Source organism: Rattus norvegicus, chromosome 19 (genome assembly GCF_021556685.1).
Source record: "Rattus norvegicus strain SHRSP/BbbUtx chromosome 19, alternate assembly SHRSP_T2T, whole genome shotgun sequence".
Classification (NCBI taxonomy): Eukaryota; Metazoa; Chordata; class Mammalia; order Rodentia; family Muridae; genus Rattus; species Rattus norvegicus.
The window spans coordinates 20,649,769-20,675,670 of NC_141552.1; the positions used below are offsets into that span (position 1 = coordinate 20,649,769).

Here is a 25,902-nt window from a genome sequence, read left to right on the forward strand (position 1 = left end):
ACTGCACTCAAATGAAACCTCAGTGATGAAAACTATCTGTCCCCAAAGGCACTGAGCAGAGATAGCTTCCGTCATGCACCTCTGCCCATCCCCAGTTCCTCATGTCAATAACTCAACCTTTCATGAAGTAGATGGCAATGCATGAGGTAGGATGATCAGTAGTTTACTGGCCAGTCTGGGCTCTATGAGATGCTCTCCCTGAAATCAGAGCCAGCAAGAAATTCAGCATGAAAGCTCTTTGTAAAGAAGCTCAATGACCCAGAGCAGAGCCTGGAACCCCGCACGGTACGATAAAGTGACTCCCATGGATTTTCCTCTACCTTCAACACTCATGCTTTGGCATGCACACCCCTACAAGGAGATCAATACACATGGAATAAAAAATTAAACAGAAACATTAATGACGACAATGCATACAATGTATTAAAGGATCCCGGGAACACTCACTTAGCACTTTCCTTTCCTTTGTCTTGGGAACAGCACCTGCACCAGAGACTGGAGACTTCCTGCAAGAGAGGGAGGAGAGATGCACTGTTCATTCACCTGGAGAGCTGTGCAAAGACCAGAGCCACCCGCCTTTTTCCGACAGTGGGAGCTGGGCCCAAGTGTGGTCTGTTCCTACTAGAGGAACCACAGGAAGAGGACCACCTTCTTCAAACCTTCCTGGAAGTCAGAGCACTGGCTATGGACGTCCCTCAATCCTCAGAGGACTCTCTTTCAGCGATGGCTCAGAGCCTCTTAGGACAGAGAGGGACCAGAGCTTCCCCCCAAAGCAAGATCCCTGTCTTATCTGACAGTTATGAGGGCTTAAGGATGGGACAGAGGATGTGACAAGGTTACATGTAGCACAGGGGCTAGGTTAGTAAGGCAATCAAAGAGGAAAGAGACCTGGAACATTCCTCATCTGTTCTTTTTGCTCTGTTCATAGGGATGAGGGGCAGTGTGGGGTAGAGGACTATGTCACAGCACAGCCTTCTCTGCACATGGTTAGCTTTCTAGGCTGCCTGGTCACTGTGACCAGCAACTTTTCAACTGTGCCATTCTACTACCAAGGCTGACACAAGTGGTGCACCATGTAGCAATAGGACTTTACTGACTTAGCAACATTTGGAATCACACAATGATCATGTGTCACAGAAGAGTTTTTTTTTTTAAGAAAAGGATTTTAAAAAATTATTTATTTTGTCCTTCTGAGTACACTGTCCCTGTTTTCAGACACAACAGTAAAGGGTAGTATATGAGAGTAGAAATGGTTATGAGACACAATGTGTGGTTGCTGGGGATTGAACTCAGATCCTCTGGAAGAGCAGTCAGTGGTCTTAACCACTGAGCCATCCCTCCAGCCCCAGTATATTGTATTTTCAATGTTGTTTGTTTTTATTTCCTTTTTCACGTATGTCTGTATGGCATTTCTGTGAGTACAGGTGTGTGTGTGCCTGTGTAAAGGTCAGGGACAACCTGAGCACAGGTCCTCACCTTCTACCTCCCGTCCATGGCTGTGTATGCTAGGCTAGCCCTTCCCCCTAATCCTAGAGACTGTCCACTTTAGGCTCCTGTCTCCCTGTGGGAAGTGCTGGATGACAGACACTACTGCATCCAGGTTTATGTGGCTTCTAGGGACCTAAACTGTTGTTGGGTTTGTTCAGCATGAAAATAAACACCATTTTCACAGCCCTGGCTGGGCCAGGCAGCGCACAGGTCTTTGCTGCTCTTGCAGAAGACTTGAGTTCAGTCTCCAGCACCAGGGTCAGGTGGCTCACAACCACCTGAGACTCCAGGTCCAGGGACTTCCAAGCTCTTTCTGGATAAACCTACATGGCAAAAGCAGGGCTGGGAGCTGGAAGACTCTGGTGTTGGCTTCTCCCTGTAGCAGGGGGCAAAACGTGGGCATGTGAGGTAACATGGAACCCTGTTATTCTACAAATTGCAGAAGCTCCTGATGTCCGTCATGGTGCCCCAGAGCCTGTCCACCACTCATGGAGGCTTCAGGAACATGGCCGTTTCCTGACCTGTGTGCACTCTGCATCCTCACTCTCTACCCCCTGCTTTTCTGGGTTGGAAGTCTCAGGTGTAGGAGGCGCCAACCATAGGCCTCTTCCCTTAGCATTTCAGCATTTTACCCACTTGACCTTCACCAGGCATCCTTTGCTCTACACAGTTACCTCAGCCTGTGACCCTCATCCTCCAGACTCTAATGAAGCAAACACCCATGTGTGTGGAGCTCTCATAGTTAGCCAGGGCTAAAGGGGAAGGCAGAAAATCCTTCATGAACTCTAGAGCTCCTGAGGCCTAGGAAAATGTCTATATCGGGGCTAAACTCATGCTGACCTGTAAGACTACATTTTTCCTTTAAACAGAAGGATGTGTGGTGGTGTGGCACAGGCCTTTGATCCTAACACTTGGGAGGCAGAGGCAGACAGATTTCTGAATTCTAGGCCAGCTTCCTCTACAGAGCTAATTCCAGGTCAGCTACACAAAAAACAACACTGTCTCCAAGAGTAAAACAAAAAGAGAAAGAAAGAAAGAAAGAAAGAAAGAAAGAAAGAAAGGAAGGAAGGAAGGAAGGAAGAAAGAAAGAAAGAAAGAAAGGAAGGAAGGAAGAAAGAAGTGAAAGAAAGAAAGGAAGGAAGGAAGGATTCATATTTTGTATACAATGAGATGCCTGCCTGTCTATACCTGAACCACCATGTTAACTATAACTCTTGTCACATCTGTATTAATTCAAATACTGAAGGCCAAATGGTTAAATCTTAATGACTATACAATTGGGGGGTGGTGCTGAAGAGATGGTTGGTTTAGTGGCTAAGAGCAGAAGACCAAGGTTCAGTTCCTAGTGTCCACATGGTGGCTCCTATTAACCTGTAATTGCAATTCTAGGGAATCAGTCTGGACTTCACGGGCACCACACATACCACATGGTGCACAAGCATTTATTAGGTGAAACACTCAGGCACATAAAAAAAGTAAATAAAATATATGGTTAACAGACACTGTGATTCAGGAAGTTCTTAGTGACTTTGGTTATCATTTCTCTCTCCCAGAGACCTGTCTTCCTCATGGCTCAGCCTCCCTGGCTTCTAGGACATTTCCTAGCTCTGTGGAGCATGAAGTACTCAACACCATAAGCCAAGCATTGCAAAGCAAACTGCACCTTCACTACTACACCTTCACCATGGCTGTGTCTAAAGGGAGAGACTTGGAATCCCACAGAGGCAAGGCCAAACCTGTTGGGCTATGTGAGCCCAGCCACTCAATAGTCAGATCTATTCCTGTCCTTGGCTATGGCATGAGGCTCTTAAGACAAATTAATCTGAAGGATATCAACAGCTATGCTGTTAGACCTCTCATTGCTCTGCCCGACCTCTAAGCTCCGTTTTACTGGCTCAAATTCACACCCGAACTCCTCTCCTGCCTCAGCCACCATCAGCTCTTCTACTCCTCTCCACCTGTGCTCTGAATAATCCACACTAAGGTGGACATTAACCTCTTGTGGACCTCCAGACGTATGCTTGTGATTACTCTTCATTGGCTGTTTTGTATGGGTAGGCGGGTTCTTCTAGTCTCATGCAGAACACTGCTCACACATTTTGGATCTTACAACACCCTCTTGATTGAGAATCCTGACTAATGACTGACTGAGTCTTCCATCCCTGAAGCCACCCTCTGTCTACCAGTTCAAGATGAGAATCTCCACCCTAACCCTAGGGTGTCCAGTTTCATCTCAGAAGCTAGACTCTGAACTGCCCAATATCTTTTGGATCTCTGCCTCTAATTCTCTGACAATTCGTTCCTATTTTTGGTTCTTTTTTTTTTTTTTTTTTTTTTTTTCTGGAGCTGGGGACCGAACCCAGGGCCTTGTGCTTCCTAGGCAAGCGCTCTACTACTGAGCTAAATCCCCACCCCACCCCAGTCCTCTTTTCTTTAAAAAAAACCACCACATTTTGTTGTTTATTTTTTGAGACAGGGTTTCTCTGTTCGGCCCTGGCAGTTCTGATATGCTCTCTGTAGACCAGACTTGTCAGGAAACCAGATATCTCCCTGCCTCGGCCTCTTAAGCACTGGGATTACTGGATTTTGCCCGAAAGTTTAATTAAAAATTATTTAGTGGCAGTGTATGTTGGCACATGCCTTTAATTCAATCCATTGGGGGGTAGAGGCATTGTGAGTTCCAGGACAGCCAGGGCTATATATTAACACCTTGTCTCAAAGAAAACAAGCCAAAAATAAAACAAAAATGTTGCAATATGGTCTTAGGTATGTAACTGAGTCTGTTCTTGAACTCTGAATCCTCCCACTTTCACTCAGGTGCTAATCAGCAGGCTTCTGTCTTGACTTTAACTGAGCACTCAGGGCTGCCATGACTGTTACCTCTCCCAGTGTTAACTCCTGACTCTCTCATCAGCATCATCACAAAACTCCTGTCAAGAATTAAGGAAACCTGAATTCTAAGGAACTCCAGTATTTCCAAAGCTCACTCTAACACAGATGTATCCTATGCTGAAGTAAAATGGTGACAGCTGGAGGTCTTAATTCCAGGACTTGGGACAAAGGGGTTGGAGGATCTTGAATTCAGGGTTGCTTTTACGTTACAGTGTTGGTTAAAGCAGGTTTGTGCTGCTACAAGATACCCTGTCTAAAACTATACTAAACACTCCTAAAATGAGACAGAGGAGTTTGAGTGGGCACAGATGGGAAAGCTGGGCACTTTGTGGCTAAGCCACCTGCTGCCAGCACCAAAGTCCATGCACAACCCCGATTCTGAGCTGCGTCTGGGACCCTGCTCAGGAGAATGCAGCAAAGTAGCTCAGATCCAGGGCTTTTGGTCTAAGAGGAATTCAGGTAGTCACACTTTGGATGCCAGTTTTCCAGCTCAACTGCCTGTCAGCACAGGATCTGGTCTTAGTCATGGCTTGACACCCCTAAATTCCTCCCAGGTGTGCTCTGAATTCACCCTGTGCCCTGTTCTGATGAATCTGCCATTCTCCAAGGGAATAGCCTCAAGAAGTCCCTCTCATTTGAAGCACCACTCAGAGTGCACTAAACACTGCTGGGGAGGGGCGTGGCCAGCATAGCACCCACCCCTTTTAGCTGTAGAACCCCTTTTAGCTCTAGAGTGAGCACTGCTGTGCATTGTGGAACTTAAGCAGTATCCCAGCCTTGGCCTGGGAAGAGCCATTGACACCCACACTTTCTGGGGCGACATTGTCTCCTGAGGATAGAGTCAGGCCAGGAGCAGCAACTGATGTTCACGAGAGACAAATTTTCTTCACCTCCTGCCCATGCTGGCCCTAGGATCTGGGCTTTTTTGGTGACATGAGTGCTGAGCCTCCCAGGTAGATGGGTTTTCAGGGGTCAGGTGGTGATTGTCACCAAAGATATCCATAAGGATAAGTCATACTGTACTAATTCCCATATTAGATCCCTTCTCACAGGTCACAGAGGCCATAGTGGGTCCTAAATGTGGAGTCAGGTTCCTGTGCACTTTTGAGGAGACTGGTCAGACGTTTAGGCTTCGTGATATTTTGTTGGCATTATTTTGGGGGGATTTTATTTTTACTCTTGGGGCCAAACCTGGGGCTGCCATGTGGAGGGAAAAGGCTTTGCCATAGCTGTAGATCATCCCTAATTATAAACTCCTGAATACTCCCAATCCTGGAACTATCTAGGTCCCTCACATGATGCAACCTTTGGGGCATTCCTCACATAGAATCATGGGGTGGACTGCATCCCAAAGAGAGACAGTGGGAAATGTTCCCCAGTGTCTCCCTGTGGCTGTGACGATGGGAGTGCTGACCAGTGGATTGCAGGCCCCATGTGAAAGCCTTTTGGTTTCTACTTGAGTGGAAACTTCACCATGCCTTTTTTTTTTTTTCTTGAAACACAGGTTGCCCTGGAACTTACAGTCTTCCATCACCCTGACTCAGTTTCCCATGACTGGGATCATAGGCTTAAATTACTATGCCCATTTTTCTTTTTTGTATTTATAAATCTGCTAAAAAGCCAGAAGGATCCAGAATGTAAAATGGTGCGGTCCAAGGCATTTCCAACAGGGGATTCTTGACCTAGGAGTATCCAGACCAGTGTTTATTGTGTGGCTACTTCATTCCCATAACAGCTTATATTTGACAAAGAATTCCAAGTTGTGATATCAGTGGGCAGCAGGCAATATCCCACACAGCAGGACTGACTCAGGTTGTAATTATGGCTGGAGAAACTTACTAGGACCCTGGTAATCCTAAAACCCTGGGGCCTTTAGATAGCCTTAATCTGATCTTCCCCCCTGTGCTATGAATCAATTGCTCTTGAAGGTAGATATGAAATTACAGTCACTGTGAGGCAGGAGAATTAGGACCCTACGGTCACTCTGGGCTCCATAGGAAGAGCCTGTTTCAATAGTAAAAGGGGTCACCTGTGAGTTCTTACTGTCTTCCCTGAGGCCTTCCTGCTGGAGTTAGAATAGCTGTCTCACCAATTGAAGTAGAGGGCAGAATGCTGGTGCCTTCTATAGTGAGGACTAGTGACAGATGGTCTATGGAAATTCTAGAAAGGTCTACAAGTATTTATGTCCTGTGCATGGGAACTGTTGGCTTCCCTGTGTCCTTTGCCTTTATTTTGCAGTCCATGGGGCACCTGGAAATGTCCCCAAACCAGGCTGTACACGGGGCCTGTCCCATGACTCTCACTTGCACTCAGAGCCTGCCTGATAGTCATAGGTCTGACAGAGCCCTGACACCTGCAGAGACCACTATAAGGGACCCTGCAATCCCCATACTGCCCATCAGTGTCTATAATGCCCCTATATGACACTGAGACGGTCTAAGCTCCTTCCCATCTTTATGCTGCATCAGAATCTGACCATTGCTACTTTTGCTCCTCTCATACCCACACTAGAAGCCCTGTACCCACACTAGTCCCAGCTGGCCTGTTGCCTACTGACATCTCATGGACTCTGCCCCAATATTCCCTCTTTGCCTGGGTCCCTGCAACTGTGTCCAGTTCTGGCTGCTTCCCTGCCTCCCCACTTCCATTTTCCAAATGGCCACATTGACACATGGGTTTCTGGGTCTCCCACTCCTCGGATGCTGGGAACAGGTTCATTCTTTGCTGTTTGAATGGTTGTCCTAACACTGGAGGACCTTGCTTCAAGTAGTGGCAGTCAAACCTGGTGCTGATCGTGTCAGATCTGTCCAGGCTGTCTGTGTGACTGTGGAATGCGCCTCTGTTTTGGCTGAGTGTTATTTACCTCCCTCATGGCCATGTGATAACCAGACCATGAGCATGTTCATTGTTTGGAAAGAAGGGTGTGGAGGACATATGCTCCTCATCCTAGCATTAGTGGAAAAAAGACATAGGTAGATGATGCATTCTAGACCATCCTGGGCTATAGAAACTCTGCCTCGAAGAATGCAGGTGGAGCAGGGCTGGGGTTCAGTTGGTTGCCTAGCAGCCTACCACATTGAGCAGGCACTGCTCAACCACCTGTACATACACATCTCCTGAGATCTCTCTCCTAAATGGGAGGTGATCGTGTCCACCTAGTACAGCACATGCCCTGGAAGGACAAAAGCTACCTACAGGAGCTGTGGTGATGACTCCAAGGTTAGAGCATCTGCTGCTCTCTCAGAAGAACCACATGGTCCCTAACAATCATCTACAATGGGGTATGCTATTCCCTCTTTTGGATCATGAGGGAAATGCACTCAGGAGTGGCCCAGACATACATTTGAAAAAAAAAGATCCATTGAGTTACATGATAAAAATAAATATAATCAGCAACAATAAAAAACACAGCATATGAATGATCAAGTGAAACAGCACCTATAAAAACCTATTTCCCAAAATGACGTTGATGGTCATTATCTTTGTGGTTTAATAATAATGCTGTATTGTAAGAAAAACTGAGGCACATGGTTCTCGATTAGGATTATTCTATATTCCTTTGTGAAAGTTGTCATTTTTTTCTGCAGCTCTACAGGCATGAGTGTGTGTTACTCAATATCTGGTGCACACAGTCAATAAGGAATGTGTGTTGTAGACTGATATAGACTAGGATGAGCAGAACACATGACAGCATGTTACAGTATGGCAGTGATTACATCATAAAGTGTGTGTCCATAAAATAAGTCACATTATCCACACAAAAGACACTATCACTCTGTGTACCCCTTGGTGGCCTTGAATTCACTGGATCATGCAAAGATCCATATCCAGCTGTCAGTTCTAAGTCTACAGGTGGGGAAAGGACCCTTGAATAAGATGGTGTTAAGTGTCAAGAGTTACAAATCAATTTTTATTCATAAGGAATACAATTTACAAAAAACAGGCATAAAATGAACAACTAAAATGGTATAAAAAATGAAAAACAGTAACAAGAATATATAACTATGAAATAACAAAAAGAAAACTTCAATGAAAATCATAACCAAAAACATTTCTTAACAGCATTTTCTTAATGAACATTTAGAAACACACTTGTAGTGCTGTTTCTCCTCTAGGACGTGAGATGTCAAGGCAGTACCCTCAGTTGTCTCTCAAATGGTGTTGTCGGTATGAGAAAGGAGAAAGACCTCAATGAGACAGGCTGGCATACGGATACATAAATTTAGGGTCTCTATACATTGAGGAAATTATCTGAGAAGAAGAATATTCCCCCAAAAAGTCTTTGACTGTGAGGATTGTCGTCACAGGGAACTCCTGAGAGAGAAACTCATTCCTCAGGGGGCTGTCTTCCTGGGATCCGTCCTATGCCATGTCTCCTGCAGTTTCTGAGACCTGGGAGGAAAAGGCAGCTATTAAGACACTGATTTGGTGGGGACATGCATACCAGCTGTCAAGTTGCTGCCTTCTGTTCCCTCAGCTGCATTGGACAGTCATCACTGATCTTTTCACTGAAATCATTGCTGATATTTCTGCAGGCTGGGAACATCACCAGCAACCCTCACAGTACTGTGAGAGAACAAGCTGCTCCTCAGACTCTACGAGTGCAAACCAAGAATGGGGAAATGGGGAGAGACCTCATTGGGGTGCAGAAAGAAAGGAGAAGGCCACATGATACCCAGATCAAAGCCAATGACCAGGACTCATTTGCCATTTGCACTTGGTTCTTATCCCTATAAGGTGCTTCCAACCATCACATGACCCCTGTATGACCTTTGTCACACGACCAAAAACTCATTCAAAACTCTTCATAGCATCCAATCTGTGATAGGGAGATGCAGTCATGTGATAAGTTATTCCTCTGTCACCATTTCTGGACTGCAGTTTCAAAAAGGGCAGAGAAGTGTACTTGCCCATAATTCAGTTTCTGAAGAGTGGTTAACTTCCCAAAATACTTGTGCATAGACAGAGCAATGAATAACTCTATCACATGAGGTGGGTGACTGACTGGGTGTGGGGAGATTAGAAAGATGATAGGAGAAACAAAGATGTATCCAATAGGCAAATGGTGTCAGACATTGTTAATCTGACTCAGCTGCTTGTTCGTACCACATTTTGCTGGGTCTGGAGGTTGCTGGCCTTCTCCTGTTCGTCTTCATCCTTCGGGTTCAACTCAAACAAATATCGCTGTAACTCCTTGCTCTCCTGCTTCAATGTGACCAACTTCTTCTTCATACATGCCTGGTCCATCAGGAGCCGGCTGTGCAGGTTGCTGGAAACACACTCTGCATAGTAAGATCCTGAAGCCTCTTCCTCCCATTCCAACTGCCAAATCCCACAAACTCAACCAGGACACAGATACCCATAAAGACTTCAAAGAATACATCTCCATACATGTAAGGCTGCTGCACAAACAGCAAACGGCCAATCCAGGGAAGAATAAATTGTTTCTGTGACCCAAGCACGAATAAGAGTCCATGTCTGTCCAAAAGAACAAGGGATCTACAACTACCCATGAGAGCCCAATGCATTGGGACAGCATCAATTAGTAGGCAGTAAACAACCACAAGAGGACAGTAGAACCAAGGGAGGTCATGCTAACCATGTGGTCCACACATTGAGCTTTGTTAAACCTGGTATGACCCCAGAGCCGCAGGTTGGCCTAATAACACTCTGATGCCTGAATCAGTGTAGTTCTATCCAGAGCCTTCAAAAGATGCATAGACACTGTGCTGAGAAGTCACAGTCTCTTATGGAACTGAATCTGAGTCCAAAAGACCCACGGCACAGTGATATTTAAACAGCAGAAGAGATGGGCCCAGAGCTGCAGACCCTCCGGTCCAGAACAAAGAGAGGCAGACATGGCCATTCCACAAGTGATGGGCCCTTCTGACCAGTACTTACCGATAGAAGTTAATCTCCTTCTTGAGCTCCTGAAATTTCTCACGATGTTCAATGTTCTTTGTGTCTAAGTTGTGCAGTAATGACATGACCTCTTTCTCCTTTATCTTCAAGTTTTCATAAAATGGATTTGGCCTGAAGTAGGGGCTGGCCCCAGGAAGATAGAACCCAATGAACATCGAGGTTTAGGATTATATGAACTCAGGCTGTGTCCTGTACTACCCCAGCTCTGGAAGGACACTTTCTGAATTCTACTTATTTGGATCTTCTTCAGCTTCAGAAACTTGGAATTGTGTTCCCAGGACAACAGAAGCTAAGCACCCAGATAAAGGGTTCCCTGGCTCACTTTTTTCAATCAGGAGGTCTGGATCTGCATTCAAACCTGTTATGCTGTCAAGAGCCTAGGCCACAGAGCTTACCCAACCACACACACACACACACACACACACACACACACACACACACACAGAAACCCATACACACACACAAACACACACACACACACACACACACACACACACACACACACACACACATCCAGAATCCTCTGATTTCAATTTTCCTGTTTTGACAAGTGGAATGCTACAAGCCGAATAACTAATATTCTAGAGGCAGACAGTACACATAATTCTGGAGATGAGACCAGATATTGCCACAAACTTATAATCTGCCCAAGGCATACAAATGTATAGACAAATGTGACCACAAAGGCAAAGAACTGTACTGTTGAAAATGGGGCTTCCAAAATAAAGCACTTACACCTCCATGAAACTATTATACAGGTATATCCTGAGGTCAAAAAACAGACCCCTAAATTCCAAGTGTGCAGGGACATAGAAACATATAAAAGTTGTGCATATGCATGCAGACCTGTGCATACACAGACACACAAACCTGGACACACCCACAAGAAAAGAAAAGTAAACAGACTCAGAGAGTGAGAAAGAGAGACAAATATGGAAAGAGCACAATGAGAATCAGTAGACATGTATGCACCATTACTGTCTCAGTGTTTAAGGCACACAGACAAGAAGGAACAGGCCTGAGCCTCAGGCCTTCTAGTTAAGCATGGAGATCAACAATGTGGGACCTGTTACCTAAGGGTGCTGCCATGAGATGATAGCGTTCAGTCACCTTCCTAGCAAGTACAAACACTGTCCACAAACTCACAGCACCTAGAACCTTGCAAAGCTGCCACCTGTCAAGGGCTTTCCAATTGTACACTGGGAACTCATGCTCCAGTGACTTTATCCCTGAATTCTTCACTCAGATCACAAGTTCAGATTTTCAACAGGCGGAATCAGAGAGTCCATTTCCAAACTCACTCCTCAGTAAGGGTCAGGTTCTGAATCTCCTCTCTATGGGAGATGAGGTTTAGAACAAGGTCGTTTGTTTGGAGCAATGCATACCTCGTGCTCATGGATCCACCTGTCACATAAAGGAGGCGTTCTGTCAGCTCATTTCTCTCCTTGGTAGTTAGCTCCAGTTCTCTATTCAGCCTCTCCTCTTCCTCGTTGGCCTGCACCTTGTTTAGGATATTTTCAGGGGATGACATCTGTCTGCAGGCCTCTGTAGGTAGAAGAACACAAGTGAACCCGCATGGGGCGAATGCATAGAGCATACACAGACCACAGTGAGGTCCAAACAGGAGAACATGGTTGAAAGCCAGTGTCACTGCAAGGAGTTTGGTCTGCGTAAGAGGCATCCTAAGTGGATCACAGTTCCCCCACTACTATATACAGACCAAGAGATGTAAGCAGCCAGGTGTTCCCTATGCCTGCCCACACAGGCTTACAAGTACCAGAGAGATGCCTTCTCCAGGATTATTATCAGGTACGCAGGCTACAACCTGGTTTCAGGACCCTCACCCCTCTGGTTTCAGAAATCAGATCATCAATTCAGCATCCACAATGACTTGATTGATCAGGGATACTCAGATATCCTACACTGTTACTCTAGTCCAATAACTTTGCATTAAAAAGTCATGTAGGGGGAGGACATGGTCAACAGACTTATTAATTCCCCCTACTGAAATGACAAATGCCCCAGAAGTGCCAATAGGTTACAGGCTCTTTCTCTACCTGCTCCATATAGTTTGGCTACTGTAGAAAAATATCTGCCACACAGAACCTCTAATATATGAAGGTAAGATTGGCCCCGTCAGCCAGAGGTAGTCAGAGGAGTTCTAAGAATATAAGGTCATGCCAGGAGCACAGTTCTCTCCCTCTTACTACTGTCAGATAGTCACTGAATTTAAAGAAGCAATGAAAGTGAAGTACATTGATGCCCTGTTTAATTCAGAAAAGTTATCCCCTCCATGACTACTTATGGTGTTATTATATCAATTTAACATACCGAATGTACTGTAAAAGTAAAGACTAGAAGTTCACCCAATAATAGCATAGGCATTGCCATATCCTCCATGTGGTTATGGAGAAACTAATGATGTGAAAACCTTGACTTTCAGGAATTGTGATAATCATGGAATTCAATATCTGTGGAGATGTTCCAGTGGTTGTGGCCCATTACTAAAAAGGCCAGCGGAAGGCCCCACACTCACCCCTGACAGGAAGCTCAACATACACTGCCCAGAACTTACTCCACATTCCCCATGTCCTGTGTCCATCATTACTTTTAGGTTTCGTTTGCTTCACTCTAGACTCTTCTCTATCAACATCAACTCTCCCAAAGCACCTACAAAGACGGGCAAACATGTCTGTGGATATATCCTTTGGACACTAAGAGAAAAAGTAGGGAATTGGTTGTCACAACGATACTGGTGACATCACAGGGATTCCAAGGTCTCTCTAGGAGACAATAGAATGTCCACGAAGGGACGGCTGATGTCATGGATAACAGACTTTGCCTCCCTGCTAATGTTCTCCCTGTACTGAGCAAAAGCTGATGGACCCTTTTCAGGGGACTTCCCTGTGGCATAGCCACTGAGCACCACATGCTTCCAAAGCCAAATTTGGCTCTAGGCTTGATTGGAAAAACCTAAGTCATTGCTATGTATCTACATGAGTGCTTCCTCCCCAATCCCTGCACAGAAATGTTTCATCCTACCTCAAATTCTCCTCAGTCAGCAATATTACCCATTAAAGATTACTGAGAAATCACACCAGTTCCTATAAGTAGCCAAAGAGGTCTCCTGTCTCATCATGTGCAGGTGCATGAAATCACACCCAGAAATAGCCTGTAGGGTAGGTTGCAATGTGGGTGTGTGTTATAGGTACAACCTGAAGCTTTGTGCTTAACATTTGACAGTTGCCACCAGATTCCTTAGGAGAAAGAATTGCATTCATTATGGTCCTGGCAACAATGTGGTGATCTGTTAGCAGAGGAAACTGAAATATTGGATCCACCAGTGAATGCACCCTCAGGCTGAGTGTGGGGCTCTCCTCTTTGCACTTAAGTTACCAAAGTAGGATTGCTTACAGGCCTCTCTAAGCTATAACGTGTGATTTCATCTGAAAAATAAAATAGTCAGCAGATGTTGGGGGGGATGCAGCCAAAGGAGTAGGACAAGCCTAGAGACATAACTCAGTGGACAGAGTAAGAAACAAGCATCTTCACTCCTGTTTGTTTCATGGATCACCCCACAAAACACAAACGCATCTATCGTACTAAAAAAAAAAAACCAAGTTATTTTATTGAATGCATACACTAATAGTGTTTACAGTATTAGTGGCAAAGCTCAGATTTTGGGGGAAGATCCATGACTTGAACTATCTTCCTGACAACATATAAAGCAATAAATAAATAAATAAATAAATAAATAAGAAAAAAAACACAAAAATAAAAAACACAAAAAGCACAAGCCTCTCATGTGAAGTTACAGAAGAGTGATCCAGTGGTCACTTCTGACCAAGCCATTTTAGCTATGACAGTTCATAGTGACCCTTAATTTGATGGGTCCTATATAAAGCTTTGTGCAATATTGTCATTTTAACAAACCTCATCCAGAACATACATAACGACACAGGATATGATTGCCATGTCCTTGCTGTGTATCAAGCTATTTTTCTGTGTCCTTGATTGTCAGGCATATTACACCAACAATCTGAGATGGCTGGTAGACTTGGAAGGAAGTGGATATGAAAGATCCCTGTTTGATATCAGTACAGCCATTTCGTAAGCATGAGAATCTTTTAAGCTGGCCCTCGCTTAGCCCCTACACGTTAGACAATAGACCAGAAAGTACAGAAAGCACATTCCCACCCACTCTCTAGGAAGCTGCCCGACCATAAGAACGGAGGGTATAGAACATATTTACTGCAGGGCAATTACAAGACAGGAAACATCTCTGGGAAGCTGACTGCCCACTATAGAAGTGAGATATTCTTGGTACTGAATGCAGCTGTGCTATAGGCTGACATAGCTATATCTTGTCCTGGGAACTCCAGAAGAGAAACACCTGCCAAGACAGATATCCTTGGTCCTTGTCCTGGGAACCCCAGGATAAGAAAACATATATCAAGTCAGATGTCCTTCATACTGAAATAGCTACATTGATGTGGTTACGGCCTTATCCCAGGACGAGAAACATCTGCCTAGTTATCCTTGGCACCAAAATAGCTGAGCTAATGAAACTGTGTGATCGTAAATGACTGTTTAAGCTGTACATTTCTGTTGTTCGAGGCTCCTCACATCCCTCCTGCGTGAGGACCATGTCGAGCCCCAGTGCATTGGTATCCCAAAGTAAAACTCTTGTTTTTACATCAAGACTGAGTCCTGTGTGTTCATGGCGTGGTTATTGTCCTCAGGACTGGAGAGAGAGTCTCCTCTGTCTGAGGGTCTTTCAGATAAAGCTATAGTTGTGGGTTACACACCTCAGCTCTCATTGGCTAATGCTGTCCTCACAGTCCTTGGAGGCCCCTTTGTAAGACTACCTGTTGGAAAGTGGAAGCAGCTTTATTTGAGCTCAAAGTGAACCTGACGAGCAACGTAGAGAACAAGATGGGGTAATTGAGAACCTGTCTAAAACCAGCACAGAAACCCACCCTTCATTCAAAGCATCATCTACCAATTCTTGAAATTTACCATTCTCTGCCAACCAGTCTTTCATTCAGGAAAGGTAGAAAAAAACTGGAAATGATCTTTGTATTCTAAGGACCTTGATCTGTCTTTCCTTAGGTCCACGTTAAGAACAAATGAAATGGGTATCACCATCTGAACAACTTAGTATCACCTACTCAGCATTTGTAGCCTAATACTGTGCCTATGGCAATCTCAAGCTTCCCTGAGTGTTGCTGCCCCAGCAAGAAGAATGAAGTTCTATGGTCAATCCCCAGTGAACCTTTCAAGGGATTAGAAGAAAGCCATCAGAGATACTGCACTTCTTTGTCCTAAGAGTAAATCAAGATGATATAACGTGTATCTATTGTGCTATTCAACCATACATCTTCCTCACAACCCCACCTATCTGAGGTCATTGCTTGGCAGAATTCATGCCCCACCATCCTAGATATTTCTTGATTCATTGCTGCCAAGGGCCAGGTTTCCTGAGTTTTGTTTTTTATAGAATTGGGTGTAGTCAATCATAGTTGCCCTCTGTAAGAAATGACAAATATCTATAATAAGTGCTCAGCAGTAAAGGACTTTCCTGAAGGGGACAAAATTATTCCTTTCAGTGCTTATTCGCTTCACCTGACCCCACATAGGTAATAGGGTTGTCACTGCACGGATCCTTATCCATTGTTGTTTGTGGACACTAAGAGAAGCCAGGGCCTCAGTAATGGAGGGCACCTCCTCATCTCCTGAGAACATCCATCAGGAGAGAATGTAGCTGGTTTAACTGGATTCCTTTGAGGGTAGGGAGCAGTTCTTATTATTCTGTGCTTGGATCCATCTCCCGGGTAACCAGAATAGTCTCCCATCCTGTAATGAGACAAAACCCTCTCCCCTATATACAATGATGTCCCTTCCTGCCATTCAGCATCCCGGGCAATTTTTATCCATACTGTCTGTTCCATGCCTTCTGGGGGGAAGTTCAACAAAGTGTCTATCGGCTCTTGATATAACTTCACCTTGTGGTAAATTAAGAAAATTAATAACGTATAATGCTTGTGCCAATATAGCTCTGGGACTGGTCTGCAAACTCCATTCAGGTTGCATAAGGCCATCTCTTTTCCCCCTTTTTAATTTTATAATTTGTCATTATATGGTGTGGTGAATTCTTTCAACAAAAACTTGTCCTTGTGTATTGTGTTCTGTACCAGTAATATGGACAATATGATATCGTTGACAAAATTGTTTATATTGATAAGAAATATATGTTGGTCCATTATCAATTTTAATTTTAGAAGGCAGTCCCATAACAGCAAAAGTTTCCAATAGATGCTGTATAACATGAGCAGTGCGTACTCCTGGCAATGGTGTAGCCCACACAAATTTTGAAAAATTATCTATGCTTACATCTATATGTGAAAGGTGACCAAATTCAGAAATATGGGTTATATCGATCTGACACGATGTATTAAGTTGCATCCTTCTGGGATTAATTTGAGATGGAACACATTTTATACATGAAGACTAACACGTAGGACAATTAGCAATAATTTGTTTGGCTTGAGAATAGGGAAGCTTATATTTAATATGTAAATATCCTGTATTGGCATGATTATGACTGTGTTCTTCTGGGGTAGCAAAGGCCACTAATTGATCTACCATATGATTGCCAAGTGTTAAAGATTCTGGAAATTTTGAATGTGATCTAGTATGTGTAATGAATATTCTAGAGTTTCATAATAACAATAGTCCTTTAATATGTGAGAATAACATTTAATATCGGCTTAGATGTAGAAACAACAGCAGTCGCAATATTCTGTACTACTCCTACAACATAAGCGGACTCAGCTATAATATTTTTACATCATGAGTAAAATCCTGGAATACATTAATTACCGCTAATAATTCATTTTGTTGTACTGACCCAAAAGAAGATTCTTGTTCCCAAAATTAATCTTTGGTCCAATAAGCCATCTTGGTGTTAGAGCCATCTGTAAACACAGTAAAGGCTGATGGTAATGGATCAACAAAATTAGTGTATGTATCAAATTTTTTTTTTGTTTTTTAAAGCAATCCCACAATTTACTATGGGGAGGATGAAATTCAATATTTCCAGTGTAAGAAATCATGGCTAATTGAAAAACCTCAGACATCTGCATTAAATATTCCACTTTATCTTTGCTAAATGGGAAAACAATAGCAGCACAATCATATCCCCACAGAGTAACAGATCTTTGTATGCCTTGCTGAATACTTAAAGAAATTTGTTCCTCATAATTTGTTAATGTATGGTTAAAGTTTTATTTAATATAAACCCATTCTAAAGGCAACTCATCCTGACTGAAAGTGCCGGTAGGATATTCAAGAGTATTTAAACATATAATTTAATAACTCTATCTGGATCAATACATGCCAAATATGCATCTTTCCATTTTCAGAAAAGATACCCTTGCATGCCTTCATATAAGCATTAATATCCCCAGCCTCCTTTATAGGTAATAATGCTCTCCTGTACTCTTCATTAGCATTTTCAAAAGCAAGCATTTGCAGCAGTTGTCCTCCAGCTTCCTCTCCTACCATTGTTCTTTCCAATGTTAATTTTAATATACATAAAAACTTAATACATGGTTCATAGAAAGCTACTACCTTTTTCAACCAACCAGTATCATCCTTTATAATAAGTCGGTTGGGCCACACCTTGAATCGATGCTGGCCTAATTATAGGAAAAGAAAAAGCAGGTGAATTTGTCATCATCATCCTGTGAATCTAAAGGTCAACATGCTATCCTCGGGAAACGACTTAGAAAAACCTGCTTCAGGCAGTGGTGCAGAGTGCAAAACTTTTACTTTCGTTTTGTCTTAATGAAGCTCTAGCTTCTTGTTCTGTATTCGTTATTACCCTGTCTGCATTCATGGCCTTGAACACAGTAAAAATTACAGCCCAAAGAGACCAGAAATTGGAATCTTTTTGCCCTGCCTAACAGCATTTTTCACCTTAACTTTAACTTTGACCCAGATATCAGAATCCCTGGAACCCTCGTCAGGGAACCATGGAGTTTACTCTTGCTGTCTCTAAACACTTTTCTAAACCAGACTGATAGACATGAATTCCCTGCACTCTTAAAGATGCTTAAGCATAGCGAGATGAAGAGAAGATTTATCTTGTCCCATTTCCTTGTAATAAAATGTACTTACCTTATCTGACTGTCCAGACTTACCTTCAGGGACCCTGTTCCAGTGCCATAGGTCGAGGTCTAGGGTGTTGGGAGCCCTGTGTCCGGTCGCATTCCTTTCTGTGTTTCCCGATGCTCAGTGGCCATGCCACTCCAGCATGCTTTGAAATGAACCAGTCCGCAACCACCACCACCACCACCACCACCACCACCACTACCACCACCACCACCAGCAGCAGCACCACCACCAATTTGGTTTTGTAAATAAAGTTTTATTGACATCGCCATCCTCAGCATTTACATCCTGTTCAGTGCTGCTTCTGGCTGCAGCTGCAGGGCTTAGGAGCCACAGAGCCCTTTAGACTCCCAGAGCTGAGAGCATTGACCTTTTGCCTTGTTTGTGAAAGAGGTGACTGACCCCTGTGCTCGAGGTGGCCTTTCCGTGCCCCTTAACCCATAGCATACGTCTCTGTGCCATCCTCTCCCTTTGCTGTGGTGTGCACTTCCTGGTACATTTCCGTTAGCTCTTGACATTTCCAGAGCATTGGGTCTTGCAAATTGAATTTGCATGGCACCAGGAATAGACCTGATAGTAGGGTGTGGGACACTCCCTATGGGGACCCTGCCCAGGGGCATAAGCTTACTTTTCCAGTCAACTCCCTGAACAGTGAGCCTTTGTGGGACAAGGTACTTCACGACATGACTTGACCTCTCTGCAGTGCACCCAATCCCTGCTTGGCTCAGATGTCCCCCAGAGAGGTTGTGTGAGTGTCCCCAGTAGAGGCAGCACTCTGTGTGGTGGCATTGACATGGCATCCAGGAAAGTCAAAACCAGAGAGGCATGTCGGGCAGTTGGAAGCAGATGTCTGCGTCCATGGGGAGAAGGATGGACTAGACACTCCTGCAGGGGGTGAGCTGAGAAGCACTTCCTTGGCTTTTTCACAACCATACATCCTGCATGCCATGCTGTGTACCCATGCTGAGCTGAAGCCCCAGGCTTTGAGTCTCCCACAGCTGCTGTGTCCTGGGGCCAGAGTAGGATTAAGCAGACTTCAGCAGGAGAAAGGTGAAAACCTTGGTTGCGGGGTGGGGATGGCACAGTCATAACACACCTGCGCATGAGGCCCCTGACTTAGAGCCGTATAGCAGCTGTGACAAGCCAGCTCTGGTGACACTCATCTGCAATCTCAGCCCATGGGGGGTAGAGGCAGTAGGATCAGTTGTTTAATTATCCTTGGCTACACGGCAGGTTCGAGGCCAGCCTAGGCAACTTTGTCTATGAAAATAAGACAAAATGAGGTCTTGACTCTGAGCATCACAGTCTGTACCTGGCACAGTTGCCCCACCCAGGTAAGAAACCCCTCTGTCCAGAGGCCATAACTGCAGGAGACCCCTGGCCAAGTGTCTATACAGCGCCCTGTTTGACTGGACTGTGCTGAGGACCAACCACGCTCTCCTCAACAGGAAGGACATGGGAGAGGCTGTTTCTGTGAGATTCCGGGCCCTGAGACGGCCAAGAATAAACCCTGTCCTTGGGGAAAGCCATGGAGACTAGGAACCCAGGGGATCTCTGCAAACACCAGGGCTGGCAGAGGACTCTGATCCTCTACAGCAGCTGCTCTCAATCTGTGGGTTCTACATCAGCGCTCCTGCACACCAGACATTTACATTACAGTTCCTCACAGTAACAAAGTTACACTCATGAAGTAGCTCTCCAATAAGTTTATGTTGGGATGACAACGACATGAGGAACTGAAATAAAGAGTCACAGTGTTAGGAAGGGTAAGAACCGCCATTCTATAGGAACCCAGGCATCTGCACTCGGTGTCTGGAAGTGTGATAGGCTAGGCTTCACCCTCAGCGATGCCAGCATGTGGGCACCAAGCCTAGGTTCCACCCCAGTGCTTACTGGATATGTGCAGGCCTGGTTCCATCAAGAAGTAATAAAGGAACCCTTGGCAAAAAAACACTGGGTACCAAACTGGTCAGGAAAACACACCCCCTCTGCTGCAACTCCTCTCAGGAGGGCTAGTCTGTCCAGGAGACCCCGGCTATAACCACACCATGTCTCCCAGTGCTTGCCCATTGGTGTCTTGGCCATATTCAGATTTGAGGACTTTGAACAGAATAGCTTCCAGCAGATTTGCATCAATGAATCCAACAAGTAGTTGCAGTCCTACTTCACCCAGCACATCTTCAAGCTGGAGCAGGTGAGAGTGGACGTCTATTCCCCAGCCCAGCCCAGCCATCACCCTGAATGTCAGCTGTGTCCCTCAGTATCAGCAGGATGGGGCTTGGGCACCGTATGTTCCCCAGGACCTAAAGCTATGTCCTTGAACTCAGTGCCATGCTCAGCCCTTCCAGCCTCTTTCAACCCTTCTGGATGCTCAACTGCTCCTGCAGCAAGGCAGCAGTGTGCACATTCTGTCACGTCATTTGTGTGTGTCTACAGGAGGTCAGAGTCTGTTGCCTCTGTTCATTTCTTTTGCTGTATTTGCCTTTCTGAGGAGGCAGGACCCACAGGTATGGGAGGCAGCCACATGCATATTCTGCAGCCATGTCTCACTCCTCTGAGCCTCAGTCCCACTTACACACCTACCCTCCAACCTCCCCACTCCATGTCACCCCTGGGGCTCTGTAAACCTTCCTGCTTTCTGTCTTTATATAACTGGTGACACTGCAGCCCTCAGTGGTGTCATACAGTGTTAGTTTGTCTTTGCACTGCCTGGAGGTCTGACTTAGGAGAATGGCTACCATTCTCATTCCTGTTCAAGGGTCAGAATCTGAATCCTATGTAAGGCTGAATAATATTCCAGCACATGGCTGTGCCATGTTGAATTTACACAGTCACCTATGGATCTTATATTTTGGCTTGTAAACACACACATATAAGACTCAAGTGACACCCAAGTGGAGAATTGCTGGAGTCCTCCATGGCTTTCTGAACCGTCTGAGAGACCATCCTGTCCACAGTGTATAGGGCACCATCTACTCATAGCTCACACAGCATGAGAAGATTAGGGAGGGTTAACCTGGCTTCTCTGTCTCCTACTTTCTCCCACACTAGTCCTAGCATCTTTCTGTATTGCAGTGAATGTTTAGAACCCAGGAGGATTCCAGCTTCCTTGCTCAAATATAGCAAGTTCCTCCTTGCCTGCTTTGAGACTGAGTCTCATGCAGCCCAGGCTGTCTCTGATCTCACCATTAGTTAAAATGGCCATGAACTCCTGGTTCTCATGCCTCAGACGTCTCTGAGTGCTGGGTGACAGGTATGCACCACTCTTAAGTCCTGCCACTGGGACAAGAGTGAGCAGAGCCAGCTCTGAAGCACACACTTTGCTGGTGTCAGTGATGACTGACTTATGATCCTTTCCTCCTTGCCCATGGCCCTTCTCCTTGGTGCATGCCATCCTTCCTCCCTGTGACTCATGGGGACACCAAGCCTGAGAATGTCAGGAAGAAGTTTACTTACTTCACTGGGTTGGAGGCTGTTAGGTTCCTGCGTCAGTAGGTGAGATTCAAGCTAGAAGGTTTGTGGCATGAGAAACGGGAACAGAACTGGCATGGCAGGAACAATTGTCACCTGGCTCTGAGAAGACCATGTGGGCAGAAACTCATCGTTGGGCAGGTAGTGAGCTCAAGACCAGGCTGGGCATTGCTCAGCGCATGTGAACAGGTATGTGTACATGGACATGTGTTTCCCCCACATGGTCACCACTTATCCAGGCACGGTGAATACTCCAAGGAGCTTTTTATGTTTTAACATTGTGTGTGTTTGTGTGTCCATACATACATATACACACATACATTCGTACATATACACGAATACACGTACATGAAAACACATGCATATACATGACTATACACATTCATGCTCACACACACATATATACACACCTACATGCATACACACATGCACACACACACATACACACACATACACACATACACGCATACATGCATACACACATACACATATACATACACACATACACACACATACAATACATATACACACATACAAATACACCTATACACACATATAGACAGACATATACACACATATACATATACACGTTAACACATACATGCATACACACATTCATAACCACACGTGCATACAGACATATACATATATACTCACATACATGTAAGCACATGAGTGGAAGCCAGAGGACAGCTTGGCCCTTGTTTCTCTCCTTTTTACCACGTGGGTCCTGGGGATTGAGTCAAGCTCATCAGACTTGACAGCAAGCCCCTTTAACTGTAGAGCCCTCTCATTGGCTGCCAGTTGCCTCTTTCCACAAATTCTATCCACGGTGGGATGTTTAGAGTTGTTATTCTCATGATTCCTTCAGCAATAGCGCAGACATCATTTACACTGCATTAGGAGTTATAATTCATGTAGATGTCAGGAGAGCTGGAGGCGTGGATCAAGAAGAGAGCCCACTTTCAATGTCATTATGTGGTATTGCCTTAGGCCCTTTTATACACTCCCCTGACTTTGTCTGAGTATATGTTTTAGGTCTCTCTATGACTGTGCAAAGAAGTAAGAGCTAGGGCTGGGCCACAAAATAGGAAAGTACTTGTTCATCCAAAAACAAAAACAAAAAACAAACAAAGAAACAAACAAAAATAGCTCTAGGGTTAAATATTGGTGCTAGTACTGAACTACACAGCCAGAAGGTATTTTTCTAAGTAAATAACACAATATTGGGGATGACAATATGATCAAATATCCTACAACTTAAGTTTGCAATGTTACCTACATTTTATAAATCAAGTCTGACCACCGTTTTGGTTGTTTCCAATCATGTCTGAGTGCATCATCACGGGAATCCCAAGGAAAATCAGAAATGGGTTCTTGAAGCTGTTGCACAGGGCCAGTATAGACCTAAATACCACAGAGGAAACCTTGATTCTTATCTCAAGGGATCATTTACCATCCCTCTTGTCACATAACTTATGACAAGACGTCACCTTTCCTAAACTTAGCCTTTTTCCCGAGTGCTGCAGAAGGGAAGACCTGGTGTCAAGGGGTCTGGATTCACACCACAGGACACTGAATTCATTTAAATAGGTGTAGTTTATTAATGCACACACCAATACAGTTCAACCAGAGCAACAGCTCACAACTGTGTACTGGACATTGCTAGGCCCCGCTCATTGCAAGATCCACATGGGCTCATGCACAAGTGCTGGAAATGCTGCTGTCTATGGCCCTGACTCAGGACATTTTACACATAATTGTTCCTATTTTCCTTGAATCTATTGGGTCCTATGTGAAGAATACACTTGGGGAACTTGTTAAGATTAACAAACCTCATAACATACAGAACATAACAGGGTATGTGACCAGCACCACACAGTTCAACGTCAGAGTTTTTTGTTCTTTGTTAGTGTTTTTCTTGGCATTCATGATGTGGAGGCGTATTACAGAACAATAGGAAAGAGCTGGCTGCTGTGTAACAAATTCGCTGCTATTAAGGTAGGTATGGGGGCAAGACCTCAGCAGTAGCCCTTAAGATGGGAAGGAGATGATGTGTTTGATAACTGAAAGGAGCTGCCTCAGCTGTGTTTCTTTGCTTGCTCAGTGCCCATTCAACATCACTCTGTCCCTGAAGAGGAACTCAAGGTCTGCCCCCTGCTGCCTGTGAGCCAGGAAGAGGCACAGAAAGGCAAGGCCACAGCACTGGTTTCCAATCCCTCAGTAATGCTGGATTTCCAATAATGTACTTGTATACACAAATACACTGTGGTAAGTTGCAATAGATACTAATCATTTCTCACATAGGGCAGCACTTGATTGACTACAACTAATTCTATTAAAAAAAAGAAACCTGGCTCTTGTAGAAATATACAAAGAAATACCTAGGATGGTGGGGGATGAATTCTGCCATGGACTGAACTCGTGGAAGTGGGGTTGGGAGAAAGATGCATGGTTAAATAGCCCACCAGGTTCACATTGTGTCAACTTGATTTAATCTAAGGACAAAGAAGTGGAGTATCTCTGATGGCTTTCTTCTAGTCCCTTTAAAGCATCACTGCGGTTTGAACTCAGAACTTCACAATTCTTGATGGGGCAACTACACTCAAGGAAGCTTAAGACTGTCATAGGCACAGTATTATGCTATATATACAGAGTAGATAATACTAAGATGTTCAGATGGTGATGTCCATTTGTATGCACTCTTAATGTGGACCTAAAAAAAAGAGAGATCAAGGTCCTTAAAATAGAAAGATCAGTTCCAGTTGTTTTCTACCATTCCAAACAGAACGACTGGTAGGGAGAGAATGGTAAATAATCGAGAATTCGTAGATGATGCTTTGAATGAAGTGTGGATTTCTGTGCTGGTTTAAAACAGGGTCTCAAGTATCACATGTTGCCCTCTACCTGGCTGGCCAGGATCACTTTGAGCCTTGATAAACCTCCTTTCACTTTGCAATGAATAGGCTTATAAGAGTGGCCTCCAAGGACTGTGCAGACAGCATTAGCCTTTCACAGTTGAGGTGTATAACCCACAACTATAGTTTTAGCCATGTTTTTCCATGTCTGTCAGCTATTTCAGATTGTTGCTGTTATATGCCTGACAATCAAGGATGCAGAAAAATAACCTGATACAGAGTAAGGACATGGTGACCACATGGTGATCACATGGTGCCTCTTCCGTACGTTCTGGATGAGGTTTGTTAAAATTCCAATATTGCAAAAAGCTTTATATAGGGCCCATCACATTAAGGGTCACTATGCACTGTTCTATCTAAAATGGCCTAATCAGAACTGACTCCCATATAACACTTCCTGCAATCCTCATATGAGAAGCTTGAGCTTTTAGTTTTGACTTTTTCTTTTCTCGTACTTTCTTATTTTTTGCTATATAAGTTGAGACAAAGATAGTTAAGGCCATGAATTTGCCCCCAAAATTTGAACTACGGATGTGATCAATCAGTGTTAGTGGGTGCATTCTATAAAGTATTCATTTTTTACCATGATAGATGCTTTTGTGTTTGGTGGGGTGGCCATTTCCCAGTGTACAGGTGCTGGGACCTTGCTCTATCCACTTAATGATGTTTATAGCCTCATTTTAGACGTTTCTGTGCACCCTCTATATCTCTTGTGTATTTTATTTTTCTGATAGAAGCTCATGGTACATCTTACTCAGGCCTGTGAGCAGTGCTCCTTTGGTGACATTGGTGCAGAGAGGAGAACCCCACAAGCAGCATGAGGTTCCCGTCATTGGTGGCTCCAATATTGCACTTTCCTCTGCCAACAGGTCTCCACACATTTCCTAGCACCTTAAAGACTTCAACTCTTTCTCCTAAGGAATTTTCTGGCAATTGTCGATTGCTAAGCACATGACTTCATGAGTGTTCCCCTAACACACACCCATGTTGTAACCTACCATGCAGACTATTTCTTGATGTGATTTAAAGCACCCGT

At 44.4% G+C, this 25,902-nt stretch overlaps 1 protein-coding gene across 5 annotated transcripts; it reads right to left on the reverse strand.

Annotated features, from left to right (window-relative positions):
* Positions 1-7,743: 7,743 nt before the first annotated feature.
* Positions 7,744-18,727, reverse strand: LOC147999058 (disks large homolog 5-like). 5 transcript variants are annotated; one of them, XM_087595847.1, is made up of 8 exons: positions 18,507-18,693; positions 17,935-18,002; positions 17,213-17,279; positions 12,878-13,016; positions 11,688-11,847; positions 10,282-10,425; positions 9,487-9,649; positions 7,744-8,772 (listed from the first exon to the last, which is right to left on the reverse strand). In XM_087595847.1, exons 4-8 carry the CDS (start codon positions 12,990-12,992, stop codon positions 8,743-8,745), a joined length of 612 nt encoding a protein of 203 aa, XP_087451973.1. In that variant the 5' UTR covers positions 12,993-13,016; positions 17,213-17,279; positions 17,935-18,002; positions 18,507-18,693; the 3' UTR covers positions 7,744-8,742. The 5 variants fall into 5 exon arrangements, with proteins under 5 accessions (XP_087451973.1, XP_087451974.1, XP_087451976.1 ...); XM_087595848.1 differs by lacking the exon at positions 17,935-18,002; XM_087595849.1 differs by lacking the exon at positions 12,878-13,016 and having other exon boundaries at positions 8,264-8,772; positions 18,507-18,707.
* Between the last annotated feature and the right edge of the window lie 7,175 nt (positions 18,728-25,902).

Coding starts and splice junctions, on each gene's coding strand:
- LOC147999058 (XM_087595848.1), bottom strand. CDS start 12,992: ATGTTTGCCCGTCTTTGTAGGTGCTTTGGGAGAGTTGATGTTGATAGA. Junction 10,426..11,687: donor GGTGGATCCATGAGCACGAG/GTATGCATTGCT, acceptor TCCTGGGGCCAG/CCCCTACTTCAGGCCAAATC. Junction 9,650..10,281: donor AAGGAGATTAACTTCTATCG/GTAAGTACTGGT, acceptor GTGTGTTTCCAG/CAACCTGCACAGCCGGCTCC.